Here is a 16910-nt window from a genome sequence, read left to right as displayed (position 1 = left end):
CACGGTTAAAATAAAAAAAAAACGCTAATTTTAAAAACTATATTTTCATATTACCCAAAATATGTGCATTCGTTGCATTTAAAATAATTTTTATATCTTTTGGTCAAATAGATATAACTATTAGTAAAATAAATCTGTGTAGACGATATTAAATTTGTAAAATAAAACTTTCAAATCCGAAAAATAAATGTTTAAAAATAAAATTTTTAATATTCTCGTATGCTCCATACAAGATCCGAAAAATTGTTTAGTCAAATAAATGTTTTAATTTATTTTGAAAAATAATCAGTTCATTAAATTATTAATTAAATATCTTGAGATGCCACTGTACATTCCTTAACTATTACTGCATCACTTACAGCATCACCATGTGAAATGCATCCTGCATTTTCTCAGGAAATCTAGTTTAGGGTGTCTGCAGCTGTGACATTTCAACCACTTGGGTTGTTACACTTGTTAGGTTTAGGGACAGAGAGTTTCAGAAGTTCTCGTTTTTCGGTTTGTTGGAGGAGTCTAAAGAATGTCTTGGCAACTATTCCTCTAGTTTGATTATTCAGTTTTGAGGAAATAGATTTGAATACTACCACTACCGTGTAATAGGCCAGACATAGAAAAATCAGAGAAGCAAAATATTGCATGTATTTGTATGTAAATCAAAAAATATTAAGTAACGGTTTTCTATAATTAAATTGTGGAGTGAAAATGTATAACCTATCACAATAAAATAGTGAAACTCCAGAAAAAAATTGCTATAGTAGACATGCAATATTAAAAAAAAAAGTTGATAAAATTGGTAAGAAATTCGAATGAAAAGTTTTCTGTTGATGCAAAATTACCAATATCAGGTTGCAAAAATTTAAATGCTTCTCCAGTCGTTGTAGTGTAATAATCTGAATACAAGGTTAACACATTCTATTCATTTGGTTCTTATTTTCATTGTATATTCTTATTTGTCATTGTATATTGTCAGTGTCCTTTGCCTCTTTTTTCAAAGATCTGAATTGTTCTATTCAGTTTTTTCATGCCGTTTCGACACAGACATCCTGATAGACATAATTTCCATCTTCATTATATGTATATATTAATACTACTTAACTTGTTCTAACATAGTCTTAAACCCAAAAGTAAGAATTCCGGCCATCCTTGAAGTGCAGAGTATAACATTATGTTACTAAGTGTATTCCTATGTTTGTAGTATACATATACTCTACAGAATTATCGAAAAAAAAAAAACTGCTCTAAAAACACTTTCTTCTACTTCTTAGAGATCTTTGGATCTGTTTAATTCTGAAGCTGCCTCTGGTTAATTTCCTGTGCGGTAGATTGCCAACTATCCCTCCATCTTTTAGGTGGTCTTCCGGGAGGTCTTGAACCAGGCGGGATGTTTTCTAGGACAATTTTTGGGAGTCTATTCTCATCCACTCATCTTACATGATTGTACCACATCCTCTTAGGTTGCCTTCCCCATCTTACAATATCTTGAATTTTGCACTGCTCTCTGACGTATGTATTTCTCACCCTGTCTCTTCTTGTTTTGCCCACTATTGTTCTTAGGATTTTCATTTCGGCAACCCTTAGCATCTGTTTCGTTTTGTTGGTATCTTCGCGCACTTCTATGTCATATGTCATGATCAGTCGTATTTCTGTTTCGTTGCGGATGTTCTAGTAGCATCTTGCATAAAACAAGGTTCTGATCGGTCCCCAGGTTAGCAGATGTTAGGGCTATGACATCAAGTACTTGTGACGGTGTTATCAGTCGATTTGTGATTATAAAATCTATCATTGATCGTTGGCCTCGATTATTGTTAAAAGTGTATTTATGTTGGTTTTTATGAGGAAAGTATGTGTTGTTGATTCTTATTTCATTTCTAGCGCAAAAGTCTATTAGTGCTTCGACGTTTTCATTATTTATTTCTTCGTTGTACTTTTGTTTTATACCTGGTATGACATCGTTTCCGATTCGTGCATTAAGATTCCCGAATACTATAATTTTGTGTTTAGCATTTATGTTATCTACGGTGTTTTGTAGTCGCTGATAGGAATTTTCAGTTTCTGCTGTGGGCTTAGATATGTCTGGGGCATATGTGCTTATCAGGTGTGTTGTGATGTTACGTATTTTTATATAGATTCTTAATAACCTATCGTTGATGTATTCGATATCTTCGATGCTTTACGTGTATTTATTAGTGTTGCCCAAATGCAAGAACAAGACGAGACTTAGACAGTCTTGGTCTTGCACCAATACACCTGGTCTTGGTCGTGGTATTGCACTCCCGGTCTTGGTCTTGAGCAAGAGTCTTGCAGTTACCCATTAGCCTATTGCTATTTATTAAACGTTACTAGGGAAGTTTGAAGCCACGATCTAAGCGATCCGTGCCTATGCTCTAACTAACCCAGCTATCTACCATGCCCCATGAAAGTCAATCAAACATGGTTAAAACACAAAAAAACCGAATTAATGACATAAACTTGACTGTATTTTAAAGAACATTTTCTGTCTAGAAAGGTATTGACGGACCTCCACCATATATGAAATGGAAATCTTAAAAACGATTGGTACGTGGCAAAAATCCAAATACAGGTATCAAGGGCACATATTCTTTAGGTGATAAGATAACAAACTATAATCCACTTATTAAAGCAACATAAATGTTATTAACAATCTTAGCTCTACTTTTATATAAAAAACTAACTTGAAAAAATAAAGAATAGGTAAGAAAGTAATGATAATCAAAAGAAGTTATTTTAAATTAAGGAGATATCTACTTAATAAATACATTAATTTACCAAAATAAAGTAGTAGGAATATTTTTTTTGGAACCAGAATTTTGGTTTTTCAGGAAAAAATATTTGTAATTCTTTTTTGTGAAAAGATATTAGATGCTTCCTTAAACCTGAAGTGTTTCTGTTTTTCATTTTCATTTTAACCTTTCTATGTAGGCACAATTCAAACAAAGCAATGTGGGATGCATAAATTATTTCGAAAAACTCATCAAATTTGCTTTTAGGTCTTTTATATCTATAATTCCAACGCTCACTACTCCGACTATTTTAAAACTATTTGAATCTTTGTCCCCCATGTAAACTTGTCAAATAAAGTTTAGTGATGTCGAAAAAGTACCTACTACCTACTATAAATGTCCGTTACTATTCAATACCCTAAGTATCTAATAACAAACCGAGATATTATAATATATCGTTACTTCGGTATTTTGTTTACACGGTAAGCTACATTATCTGTTATTAATAAACTTTTGAATATTATCGCGCTCTTTCAGCAAATTTGGTTTAACCGAATGATCTCATCGCCCACTCAGCAGAAACAATGTTTAGTCTTAGGCCGATAAGGTTTCTTTATTTAGATTCCTCCTAACTAAATTATAATGGGAAAAAAATTGAATTATTAAGTGGGAAGTGGGTGTCCGTAATAATAAGTGTTATATTTTTTATAGCTAAGGTGACATATTTTTAAAAAATTCCGATACGATATTACTGTCGACGTATCAATGCAAGATTATTTTATGATTAGAGGGCTGCTATAAATCTGGACAATTAATTTCAGAGTAAAGAAATCGTATGCTAGAAAAGAATGTACAAAATATTTTATTTTTATATTGTAATGTGTTTATGTGTGTCAAATGTGTTGTTTTTAATGAATATTTTGATTGATGATTTTGATGTATGTTTATGGTATTGTTCGTAATGCGCATAAGTCCAGTTTTTTAAATTTTTATTATATATTTTTTTGCGTCTCATAGAGTATTTAAATATAAATATACCCGAACTACAATACTCGCTAAAACGACACTCCGTTCTAACTGCAAGACGCAAGAGTCTCACAGACTTAGTCTTGTTCTTGCGTAAATCTTGCACGGTCAGTCTTGGTCTTCGTCTTGCTAAAATTAGGCGGTCTTGGTCTTGGTCTTGCGAAAACGCAAGAACAAGACCAAGACTGCAAGACCAAGACCGATTTTGGGCAACACTAGTATTTAAAGTGCAGCAAAATTCCGACTCCTGAGTGTGCTCTTTCCTGTTTAGCTTTTCCGCTGTATATGAGTGTAAACTCTCCGTATTTTGATGTTCCTTGGCCTTTTTTCTTTGTTACGGAGATTGCGCAGATGTCAATATTGTGTTTCTTCATTTCCATTATGATCTCCTGGTCTCTTCCATTCCACGATGTTATGTTCCAGGATGGGGTGTTTAGGTTTTCGTTTACAAAATCGTTTTTTCGTTGTCATAGAGCGTGTCGTCATCTGATAGTTCCGTCCAGTATCGGAGACATACTGTGAGCCAGTATGGATTCTTTACACCAGGTAAGTGTCTAACCTCACCTTAGGGGCCCTCCTCCTTTATACGGGCTTGGGGCCGGCAGTGTCATCCGATGAGCTATAAAAACATAATTATAAAAAAAGTAACTAACTAGGTACCAACTATTACGTGGAACTTATGGAAACAAAGAAATCTGCAAAGCTAAGTTGTATGCCAAAAAATTCTGTTTTGTTCTATTATTTTTTGGATTAGTTTTAATAGTTGTTTGGTTACATCTGGTCCTCCGGACTTTAGGGAGTTCTTTCGGTACTCTGTCCTTAATTATTAATTTCCTTAATGCTTCCTTTACCTCTTCCTCCTCAATATTTATTTCTTCGTTTGACGTCACTTCTGGTGTTGGTGGTTCATTATCACCTTTACCTATAGCAAATATGGGTCGAAAGTAGTCTGCCCATGTTTCTTTCTGAATGTTTTTCGTTTCGTTAGTTCGTTCATCTCTTTTCTTTATCCTCTAATCATTCTTCATATTTCTTTTTGTGTTTCGTAGAAGTAGCTCTTTACCTATTTGTCTAATTAAGGTATTCGTTTCATTTCTGATTCGTTTATAATGGCTGTATGCCTGTTGTGTTTCTTGTGTTGGGTATCTTGTATTGTGTATTGTAAAATTTCCATATAAATTTTCCATGCGGAAAAATTTTTTGTTTTCTCTTTTTTTCTATTCTTATTTATATCTGTAGTTGTTTTTTGCTTCTTCTCTATGTTGGACTAGTCTGGTTTACTATCTTGTAAAAGTCGTTTTTCTTTTATTAATTCCTTTATTACACCAGAGAGTCATAGAGATTCGATTTCATTTGCATAGCATCTTTATCAAGAAAAAAAAAAGATTCTGTTAATTTTGTATTTTAAATAAGATTGGAAAGAGGCGGACAGAGGCTTGAATGCTTTATTTATTGCATTATTTACGACATCTAGCTTCTTGTTACAATGTAAACAAAGCTGTTAGTGTTCTGTCTTGTAAAATAACATATGGTATCTTTACTAATGGTGTCGCCCTTTTTATTTTTACAAAAGTAAGCTCATATGATGCATTGAAAGATTGACTGGCCTAAAACATTTTATTTAAAGAATCATCTGCGCAATGTGAAAGTAACTTAATATTTTTGGTTAAAATGGATCGACGAAATCGACTTATTGTGTACTACGTTTAAGAATCCAATATACTGTTTTTGGGAAAGAAATTAGCTTTCAGAAAGAAACAATTGCGTGCTTCACACCGACTTTTATTATTTCTATTGTCTCGTTTACTAATGTAGAAGTGGATTTCAACAGACATACAAAATACAAAGAAATCTAATTTATGATGAGCGCTGTATAAAATAGGATTTCTTCATTTTGAATAACATTTAAGTTATTATGTGATTTTTTTTTTTCAAAACGCGTGCTATGTAATATTACACACGTGTTTACAATTAAGTTTCTCTTGCGTTGGAAATTAAGTATTAAGGATTTGTTCACACAAGAGTTAAAAACCTACGTTAAAACTTAATCGTTTTAAAACGTTGTCCATTTTTGTTCAGTAAGCATTTTAAAATCAATTGTCGTTTTTAACACCAAAAAGTCATGTAATCAAGTCCGCTAATAGGTTTGTCGCGTCCATTAATAGTTATTTTCTATTTTGCATTCTGTTAAAGTAGTGTAGCTAGAATAGTGGAGTTTTTTTTTCGTCAACCAGTTCCTGAATGTAGCTCTCTCCCAATTGCTTTCATCTTTCTCTATCTTACGCCAATCTAATCCACTGTTTGCCTGCCATTGCTCGTATGTCATCTACTTATCTCTTTTGGATCTTCCCATCCTTCTTATCGTCTTCATTAGTCTCCTTTCCAAGATTCCCCGTATTCACCTGTTATCATCATAATCTGGCTATATGACCGGTCCAGCTCCATTTCATTTTTGTTATTTCTATTACGATATCCCTGATCTTCGTTCTACGCCTTATATCGGCGTTTCTAATCGTGACATTCCATTGCCCTTTGCCTTGTTTCTAGTTCTTTAGCAGATTTCCTGGTAAGGGCTACGGTCTCCAAACCGTAGGTACAAACTGGTAGTATGCATGTGTTATACATCGTTTCCTTTAAGTTTATATAATTGAAGGTGTTTTTCAAGATAGATAATGCTAGTTTTACTGTAGTTAATTTTTAAGCATACCGCTCCAGAAACTTCTATTGTAACATTTCATTCAGAGGTGTATTCAGAGGAGAACCGATTGAAACACATCGAAAACCGATTGGAACCGTGACTCAGCCCACACCCCAGCAAAAGAAGGCTTGAGATATTAATAGAATTGTCTCGAACTTTATATATACTAGAAAATATTTTATATTTTGTTCATGACTGGATACAAAATTTTGCAGCTACTGAATCCTCGCCGTGCCGGTTCCGGTAGTCTGGTTGTCTTTCCTCTAAGATAAGATGTCCATGTTTCTGTCTTCACGTTCTTTTGCTAGACATCGATCCAATTCTTCGTCAAGGCGCACCCTTCTACAGTAACCAAATTTTGAGATCGTCCTCGCCACTAAAAGACCCAGAAGCAGATCCAACTTCCTTGTTGCTTCCAGATTGAGGAATGGAGGATTTTCATAATCTTCTGAGTTTTGTCTGTTTCTTACTGAGAAACAGTGTACACACAATTTGTTTTATTGTAGTATTTAATAATCAGATTTCTTGCTGCTATAAGAGTTTTTCAAATGAAATTCGTCGTCATTGTTTTGGTCAGTATTAATTTCTAATATTTTTTTGTCGAGGTAGTCGAGTAATAAATTTATGTATATGACCACACTGGGAAGCATTCCTAGTAAGTTTGTAACTTTTCTGCAATTTTTTAAGAAACCTATTGGTTTTAGTAAATCCCATTGTACTTCTTGGATTCTGAATGGTATTAATTTTGACATGGTATTACTGACATAGGACAAAGTAAGGGAAATAACGTTCTTTTTATTTATCACGTTCACGGTTCGATTCAAAGTTATCATTATTTGGTGGTGTCGCCATAATGTCGGATGATTGTTTCTTAGGAGGACGTAAACCAAAACAATGTTTTGCATTCCAGGCGTGCATCGCAATAAATCAAAAATAATTATCGAAAATATTTTAAAATTTTCTGTTATTCAATGTAATAATTATGTTTCATCAATATGAATTAAAAAAAAAACAGAAAAGCCTTGCATTTCTATAAATATTTTTATAATAAATACTTGTATAACTTTAATTACCAAATCATTCCGATAATAATAAAAGTCCCGTCCACCAGACAAATCGCTGTCCCGTCCCGCGTGCGTCCCTAATGGGTATCATTAATAAATGTTAAAGTAATAGTTCCAAGTGCCTACGACAGATGAAGTGGACTGGAGACCATGGCCTTTCAAAGAAAACCTGGAGAGGGCCATGCTAGGGATTAGTTTGAGTGACAGGATTCGAAATATCGACATTAGTGAAAGAACAAAGATTACTGATGTCGCAGAACGTATAGCAAGGCTCAAGTGGCAATGGGTCGGACATGTTACCCGAGATAATCCCGAAGAATGGACACAGAGATTAACAAACTGAAGACCAAAAGAGAACAGGCGGGGAGTAGGCAGACCACGGAAGAGGTGGGCAGATGATATCAAACAAGTCGTGGGCAAGCAGTGGATGAGAATTGCCAAGAGTCGAAATCAATGGACGCAAATGGAAGAGGCCTATGCCCAGCAGTGGACGAATACAGGCTGAAGATGAAGTGGAAGGAAGCGAGTGGCGTGTTGTGTGACACAAAGATTTTAATGAAACTGAAGGAAAATTCTATAAAACAGTCATAAGACCAGCTATAATGTACGGAACTGAATGTTTGGCAGTTAAAAAGAAAGAGGAATAACGAATGCATGTGTCCGTAAATGAGAATGCTGAGATGGATCAGTTGACTTGATAAAAAAGAATAAAATTAAGAATGAGCATATTAGGGGAAGTCTCCAGGGAAGTTACTGGAAGGAGTAGGACAGGCAGCGCATTTCATGGCAAGGAGATTGATATTCGTATGACTTAAGACAGAAACTCATGGAGAAATGTAAATAGGGAACTGACTCCGCCAAGACAGAAAGTTTTTTAATTAATCTTCATCTTTCTTATAATGTGAAAATATGTAAAGAGAATGTGATATCTTAAACACCAGCGAAAAATGTAATATGCTGTACTTAATAAAACTTCTAAATATAACTGAAATGCTAATAATTGATGTGCGGTATTAATTGTGCAATGGTTGTATATCAACGTTTATCTGTAAACAACAGTTAAATGCAGCTTCTTTGTGTGATGTTCAATGACGAAACATAAATTTAATCCGCGCCTTTTGTCTAGAATCCAAAATATTTAACATTCAACCCCGCGTTGACGACGTGCCTAACGTACGAGGCATATCGTCTAGAAATAGATCTTATAATCTGTACTACGGCATCGAGAAGATACACGCCCCGAGCATCCGAGTCTACATAAACTAACTACACAGACTTCCATCAGCAGCGAAGGGAAAATAATAAAACAAAACCGTAGGGGCCAACAACACCAGCTCCTAGCTAAGGCAACGGCGCAAAAAACCACTGCACGTTACGTGTAGTTTGTTCCTTGTGTCGAAGAGAGAACGAGAGAAAGAAAGACACTGAGATTACAACAGTGAAGGATCTATAGGGGTAAATGAATAGATTTAATCGAATTAATACATAATTTCCAATCAGAAAATGAGGAAATTCCAGCGTTAGGAGAAATATCAATTTGGCTAACAAATTCGTTCAATATAATAATTATGACTTGGAAAAAAAGTACAACCATGTATATATGGGGTCATAAAACTATTTTGCCATGCCATTATAATATGGTAGAGAGTAACTGATAAAAGTATCCTTGAAGAAAAGAAATATCAGAAATAAGTTTGGATTTATACAAAGATCAAAAACAGATCTCCAATCAAGTTGAAATATGTAGTATGAGATAATACAAAAATACTCTCATCTAATAGGGATTCATCAATTTTTTAGTTGAACACTTTTAAATAAACAATCAAAACGCCAAACTCATTGTTTTGCTTATAATTTAAAAACTTGCCTACTTAGAGATTTGACGTCAATAGACAATTTTTTCAGGATACACAAAATGAGATATGATACTAAGTTAAAATCGGATAATTAACAAAAAAGTTATTGCAAAATGAACAACAAAATCGCTGTTTTTGAATATTGTTAATACCTTTTTTATCATTTATTAAAATTTGTTTAAATGTATCTGAACTAAGGATCTTATTGTGGTTGAATTGTATGCAAAAGATTGGCCAGATTGGTTGAATAGTTTTTGCGAAATTTAATTTGTTTATAAGATTTTTTAAAAAATGAGGTAAGTCCAGATATTTTGAGGGAATGGATCTGAATAATCGGGATTATTTTCTTTGTTAAGACGTATACTATGAATCCAGTTTGTAAACTGGAGTAAAATGTTAAAAAAATAACATTTATCGTATTTTCCTTGCAAAATTATCCAAAACAAAGCAGCTAATAAAAACGGGATGTACTTTTCTTAAGTCGCCTTAAATGATATTTATAAACATTACCATTACATTGTTATTTATAAACAGTTTTTCCATAATATTCTATATTCTTAGTAAATTTGAACAAATTACTTAGTTTTTTAGTATTAAAAAAAATATTTTTGGAACAAAAAGTATATATATTTGAATTTGATTCGCATATTTATTATAGTCCGGGTATAATTGGCGCCTGGCTAGGAAAAATATTCTCATTTCATATTTTTGCACAATCTTACTTGAATTGATTTGGTTGTTTACGATTTCTTGACTTAAATTCAATTTTCCTCGCATTCTGCTTTCTCCATTTTCTTATCGTACGTATCGTACATATCTTGCTGAATAGGGAAGGTTTGGTTAAAAGTTAAAAACTTTCTATTTCTCGGTTTTATCAACAGGTCGATCATATCTCATTTGACTCCTGTCCCACCTCGTCAAAACTACGTTCGTTCTAATAAAACCCTGAACACTACAAAATGTTAACCAGCACAAATCTGCAATTGCCTGCATGACTATAGGAACAACCGAATAATTCCTACAGTAAAAGTTGATAGACCTAGGATTGTTTTTGGTGTGATGTGTAAATAAGGGTCTGTAGGGATCACCCAGCTAAAATAAAAAATTTTAGATACCCATTTTTCAGACATTATAACCCATTAAAAATTTTGATAAATAAACTTTTTATTTTAGCTCCGTGATCCCTACAGACCCTTGTTTTACACATCACACCAAAAACAATCTTTAGGTCTATTAAATTTTACTGTAGGAATTATTCGGTTGTTCCTATAGTCAAGCTGGCAATTGCAGAACTGTGCTGGTTAACATTTTTTAGTGTTCAGCGTTTTATTAGAACCAACATAGTTTTAACGAGGTGGGACAGGACTCAAAAAGAGATCTGACCTGTTGATAAAACCGAAAAATAGAAAGTTTTTAACTTTTAATCAAACCTTCCCTATTCAGCAAGATATGTACGATACGTACAAGAAAATGGAGAAAGCACAATCTTACTTGAAATAGTCCGCTTATAACGAAAGTGCATGTTGCCAAGAAAAAATGATAGTTTTGATAAATGACCCCATCCCGTAATCATTAGCTGTTTATTTTTGGATAATTTTGCAATGAAAATACGATAATAACATTTATCGTTATTGTAACATTGTGCCCAGTTTTAAAAAAGAAAGTAAATTTGGTCCAGTAGAACCCGAGATGTCATTTTCTTTGTAAGCGCTCTATTTTGAAACTGTATTGGATTTTTTGAAGAGCGCGGCTGGCCCTTCAGTAGGCTACCCCCATTCCTTTTACTCTAGTCTGATGCAAAGTACTCTTTCTTTACAATATTCCTGTTTAAACAATTTAATTTTGTTTGCTGAAAGTTTTGTTAAAAACTTTGACTTTTCTAATGAAAGATTGGTTAATTTCAGACCATAATCTTGTTCATTAACGTAACAATGATTTAAAAAAGGGCTATCTTGGCTCCTAAGTGCCGCAGGACTATTTTGTGTTTTAAGTTATGTTTCTTGTTGTATATGTTCATAAGCTTAAAAAGTCCTATTTTTTTTTAATCATCTTGTGTACATAAATGCAAAGTTTTTTTAAACTTTTTTTTATATGTTATTAGTATACGTCTTAAAGAAAATAAGCCCTGAATTATTGAAATCCATTCAGACAAAATATCTGGACCAGCCTTAGAAATTGGCTCATTTTTCAAAAAATTTTATAAACAGATTAAATTTCGCAAAAACTATTCAACCCAGCGAACCCATCTTTTGCACACAATTCAACCACAATAAGACACTTAGTTCAGATGCATTTAAACAAACTTTAATAACTAATAAAAAAGTAATTACCAATATTCAAAAACAGCGATTTTTTTGTCCATTTTGCAATAATGTTTTTGTTTATTTACCGATTTTAACTTCCGACAGAGTGCCTTTCTTAAGTGATATATTTTTAGGTATCTTTAACTGAATAATTTGAGGGGAGAGCTGTTCGTCTCAAGTTGGTCCTTCAGATGTATATCTATATTTTTTAATTTTCATAGATTCTAATAAAAATAGCTGAACGCCTTTATTTTTAATATGGAAAATTTGAAGTTGTTCATTAACAGAATGATTATGATCTAGAAGGTGAAGTGCGTACCTACAATCTGTTTTCTATTATTGAAAGCCCTTTCGTGTTCTGCTATACGTTTGTTAAAAGTTCTACCAGTTTGACCTATGTAAGCTTTTGGGCAGTCACCACATGTAACACTGTGTAAAAACAACAAGAGCTAAAAGAAAAAGCACTTTTCTTTCCTGAAGGGTATCCCAACCTCTCCAGAGATATTATCTGGTCCAATACATTTACTTTTCTTTATTATTTGCAGTGCTCGATAAACTTTTAATATCTTTATTAATATGATTAACATATTTTACTTTCTTTGATCTATATTGACTTATAGGGGAAAGAGACATAGTCTCTCAGATCTACTGTGTCCCTATGTTCTTGCCGTATTTGGCTACAGTGCAGATCTTTCTTCCACGGCGGAGTGCCTTAAGTACTTAGTACAGATATTTCTACTCTTCTGAATTAGTTTTTGCTAATATCGCTATTTGAGATCTTTGTAATTTTGACGATTTGTTTGGGACTGTTTTCTTCTTCTTTTGGTGCCATATTACATCTCCTTAGCAATTATATTGGCAAGCTAGTCGAAATAGTTGTTCACCTCTGCAAATTATTGTCCAATCGCAAATTTCACCTTTCATTATAAGCTGAACGATTCTCTATAGGTCTCCTGTAAAAACATGCCATAGGTATGATATCCTTCGTATCCTTTAATAGTGCTTCGTTAGTCTAGGGTATATATTCTAGCATTTTTCTATGCAACCACCTCTCGAACTTTTCTAGATGATTGATCGTATTAGGGTTGAATTTGTAGCGCCGAAACCAGTCGTTTTAGTTACAATAAAACCAATTGTAAGTCTTCTTCTTTTTTTCTTTCGTTTACAATTGGACTAAACTTAATTTATGTATTTAATATAATGTGGCTCGTGAATCACGTGCGTGAATGGAATTAAATAACCGCGAGCTGGCGCGAACGGGAATGGAAAAATACCACTCACGAGGCCATCCCTACTACCAGGACATATTTCCTTGCAACTCTTTGTTGATGCTTTGAGTTTTCTTTTATTTTAACGTTTTAAAGATATTTAAACGTTTTAATATCTTTTAAAGATATTTAACCAACAGGCAAAGTGTTATGTATGGCCAAAAGGAAACAATATCTTGAGTAATTTACATACAATTTTCATTTGTGTACTTGACAATGAACAATTTGAATAAAGGCATCCACAGAAGTCCCTAACAATAAGACGCATCAAAATACCGAACAAAAAGAACCTGTCAACTACAAGAATTGCAAGCAACATCTTTACCTGTCTACACGAGACAGGTAGAAATACCGTAGTACTAAAACTAAGAATCTAATGAAAAACTCGTATAAATCCGATAGTTTCGAAATTGACTTGTTTTATATTTCAGTAACCCACCATTGAGTAAGTCCACATCTGTGTTATAATCAAAAACAAAAATCAAGACCACAAAACAACAGACGAACGCGTCTGGTTTCGAGGTAAACAACACAAAAGAGTATCAGAAAAGAAAAACAAAAACAACTCAGCCATATTTCAAATCCACCTTGAAACATGGCTACCTCGTTACCTGTCAATTATTTGACAGAAGAGAACCATCTACAGAAACAAACGAATCACACAAACAAAAGAATTCGGATATAAGCCAGTAAACCTGTTGCATTATTTTTTTTAAAATGTATATAATGATAATTAATATGTATTATTTACAAAACACCCTGTATGTTTAATATACTTAATGTGTACTTAATACTTTAAAAATGTATCATTAGTAAAATTATAATAGGGTTAAAGTTGAACATAGCATTGTATTGAACCAGGAACACACCCCTCTTAACAAGGTAAACAAACATCCCAAGGGTACATAATGAATTAATGTATTTACCATATCAGGTCCCATGTCTTTCATATCCTATCAAACTGACATATTCCTTAAACGCACTATGCCACTAATACTTCAGTATACACTGCTTTATCTGATATAATACTTCTATTTGGTATATTTTTCCCACTGTGTACACCACAAAAACAACAACACAAACCGGCGGCGGGTCCCGGCTCACTTAGAATCGTAGCTGTAGGTGCGGCATTCGGCGTCAGACTGAGCTTAACAAAGAAATGGCGATATGGACGCGCCTGCGCGACGCTGCAATGCGAGAGTATTTGACCGGCTAGGCAGCAAGGCGGTGGGTTTTTCGACTCGCTCTTGGAGAACCCGTACATACGCGGAGGATGAAGGTGCGTAGCATTCGGCAGCGGTGTTGCCAACGTGTCCCTACCTTTCTTCTCACACAATTGATGATAGTTTTACCCATTAATCAAGTTTTTACCCAAGAATACGGCTTGGACGTCTCTCCGAGGGTAATGGCAAACCCATGAATAGTCATTTTGCCTAGAATACATGATGTATATCAATGATACAAAAAAAATATGGCTCCACAAATAGAAATTTTACGAACTATTTTTAAGTATTATTTGTATTATTCCATTTCCACCTTTTTATCTCTCCATTTTACTTCACCTACGGCTCCGTCCCTCTGTTTTTTTAATAATTCCCTCACCTCATTCTACGTAGGGTTTACCACTTTCCATCTTGGTCCATGGTATATAATTTAAGACTTGCTTTAGCCACGGCTAAATTCTTTTAAGCATTGAACTGTGGTTTAACTAGAATCTCCTTTAATCCACATCACGCATTTTGAATATGCTCCAATTTGGTTATACAGGATGGCCTCTTACCAAATCCATCTTCAAATATTTTTAGTTGTACATATTTTTTTTTTATATTTATATTGGTTTTTATTTATTTTTGATTCAAAATACTTTCTAAATTTTACAGCTTTTAATTTATGATATTTTTCACCTGGCGACTTTCGGTTTTGTAGATTTTCCAGTAGATTTTTTTTGGCTTTAGGGTTCGTTCAGAAACGAAGAAGTATTAAGTCTAGTTTTTTTGTTTATACCAAATGCTTTTCTCAACGTAATTTTTTTGAAGATTAATCATAATAAACATTTTGGGCTTAGAGCAAGGATGACACTTTTCTCGAAGAGGGGTCGTTCTTAGCATTTTTTTAAACAAATACTACGTAGACAACGGTATGGTAGGTATATAAACAAAAGGAAAGACATTTAAGCTTACAAGCCTAATCTAGTTATTCTACAACTTAATTTTAAACTGAAATAGGAAAAATTAAATAAAATTTAAAACAGGTTTCTCTGCAAATATCACAAAGATTGTTGTCAATTATATTTATTTTTTGTAAATAAACCGGATGGCAAGTATGTCCAAACTTCATCCGGGATATGGTTGTTATGGAAGTTCTCCCAGTAGTACTTAAATGTGTTGTTCTGTGATATCTGTCGTTTCAATCGTTGTATTATTTTGTGTTTTTGAGATTTTTATAAGCATTTTTCGGTTTTTTCTTGAACATATTTGTAAGGTTGGGAATACACTCGTACTAGTACACCGAATATGGGTATTTCAAGAAGTTCTTTCATTAAGTTTTCCAGTTGCCTTATAAATATGCATATTAGACGAAACAAATTTTAGACGATGAAATGAATGTGAAAAGTTTTAAGATTGCGTGAAGCTAGCGTAGCGTGGGATGGATAAATTGGAAAGAGAAAACGGAAGCTTTTCTGAAGAGAGAAATTTCAATGACACCGAAAGATACTCGTAAATGTTATAAGACCGTCGCAAGACGTAAAACTATACGCAATCAACGTTTTGCAAATAATAATTAATAAATCTGTCAAAAATTTTTGACTAATAACTTTTTTTTAATCAAACATTTTATCAAACAATTAATTAATTAACCTATTGTCTATACATCCACGCTTTTTATTTTACCAATTATTTTAAGTACTGCATCAAATACGACTACTCTATCTTATTTGTATCTACAACTTGGCTCGTAAATTATATTGAAAAACACGTTAACTGTTGTTGGCAACACTGCGACTCTGACTGCTTAATAGTTAAGTATTAGTACAACCAAGTTACATATTTATTCCTATAGGAGGCAGACATCACAGACAGAGGCGACAGTAAAATAGGTAGAAAGACACATCTCTGTCTTCTTTTTTGTTTTGTTTCTGTACCATTTCAATTTCCTTCCCATCCGGTGAGAACTTAAATTGGCCAACCGTTGGAAAATATCGTCGCAAATATGACTATACGGGGTGACTCTTTCTATGATACAAATTTACAAGCCACATAGTCCAATAAACAAAAAATAAAAAGTAAAGTAATTCGTTTGAAAAAGAATCCTTAAAAAAACTGAAGTATTGGTATGAAAATATAAGTAGCAGTTTAAAATAACGGCGCCATTGTCTAAACATTGATTTTATAGCAAAAATCGCCGAAAATTACTATTTTTAACTTTTTTCAATACTCTTTCCTAATTAGAAGTTTTTATTTGTTTTTTGAAACGTTATGAAAAAAGACTTTATTTGAGACGTTCTAAATTAAATTTGGTTGATAATTTCATTTTCACGATCAATTTTTAAACAATGGGAAAATTTGTAAAAACTTGTAGGAGCAATAAACATAATATGTCTTTTAACACCCAGAGTACACATAAATTTTTTAAGAATGTTTATTTATTTAAGTTATTCCAATTATTTATTAGAAAGTTGTTTATTTGATAATTTTTCGACTGTTCTAACAACCATTCAAATTTCGTCATTTTGTGTCATGTGGAACAATTTCACCCAATCATGTCAACATTAGACAGATAATTGCATTCAGTGCAATTTTCAATCCCTATGACAACACGATCGAGTTTGACAACTTCATCCAAATAAATTTCAAAATGTCACGTTTCGGCAATGAGAATGTTCAAAGTATAAATGCGCTAATCAAAGAAAAAATTCCCAGAAATACAACCTACAGTCACAATTATGTTGAGTTA

General features: G+C 33.2%; 1 protein-coding gene across 6 annotated transcripts in view; it reads right to left on the bottom strand.

Moving 5' to 3' along the window:
• Nucleotides 1-16910, bottom strand: part of pum (pumilio) — a 718098-nt gene that overhangs the window by 674302 nt on the left and 26886 nt on the right. For 2 of the 6 annotated variants that reach the window (XM_072520728.1, XM_072520729.1), the window contains exon 1: nucleotides 13883-14109. The exons of the other annotated variants lie outside the window; for them this stretch is intronic. In XM_072520728.1, the coding sequence (XP_072376829.1) occupies nucleotides 13883-13906 (24 nt within the window). In that variant the 5' untranslated portion in view covers nucleotides 13907-14109. Of the gene's footprint in view, nucleotides 1-13882; nucleotides 14110-16910 lie in introns of those variants that run through there. 6 annotated transcript variants of the gene reach the window in all.

The sequence above is a fragment of the Diabrotica undecimpunctata genome, chromosome 1 (assembly GCF_040954645.1).
Source record: "Diabrotica undecimpunctata isolate CICGRU chromosome 1, icDiaUnde3, whole genome shotgun sequence".
Taxonomy (NCBI): Eukaryota; Metazoa; Arthropoda; class Insecta; order Coleoptera; family Chrysomelidae; genus Diabrotica; species Diabrotica undecimpunctata.
Note: the sequence above shows the minus strand (reverse complement) of the source record. Positions and strands in the feature narration are given on the sequence as shown.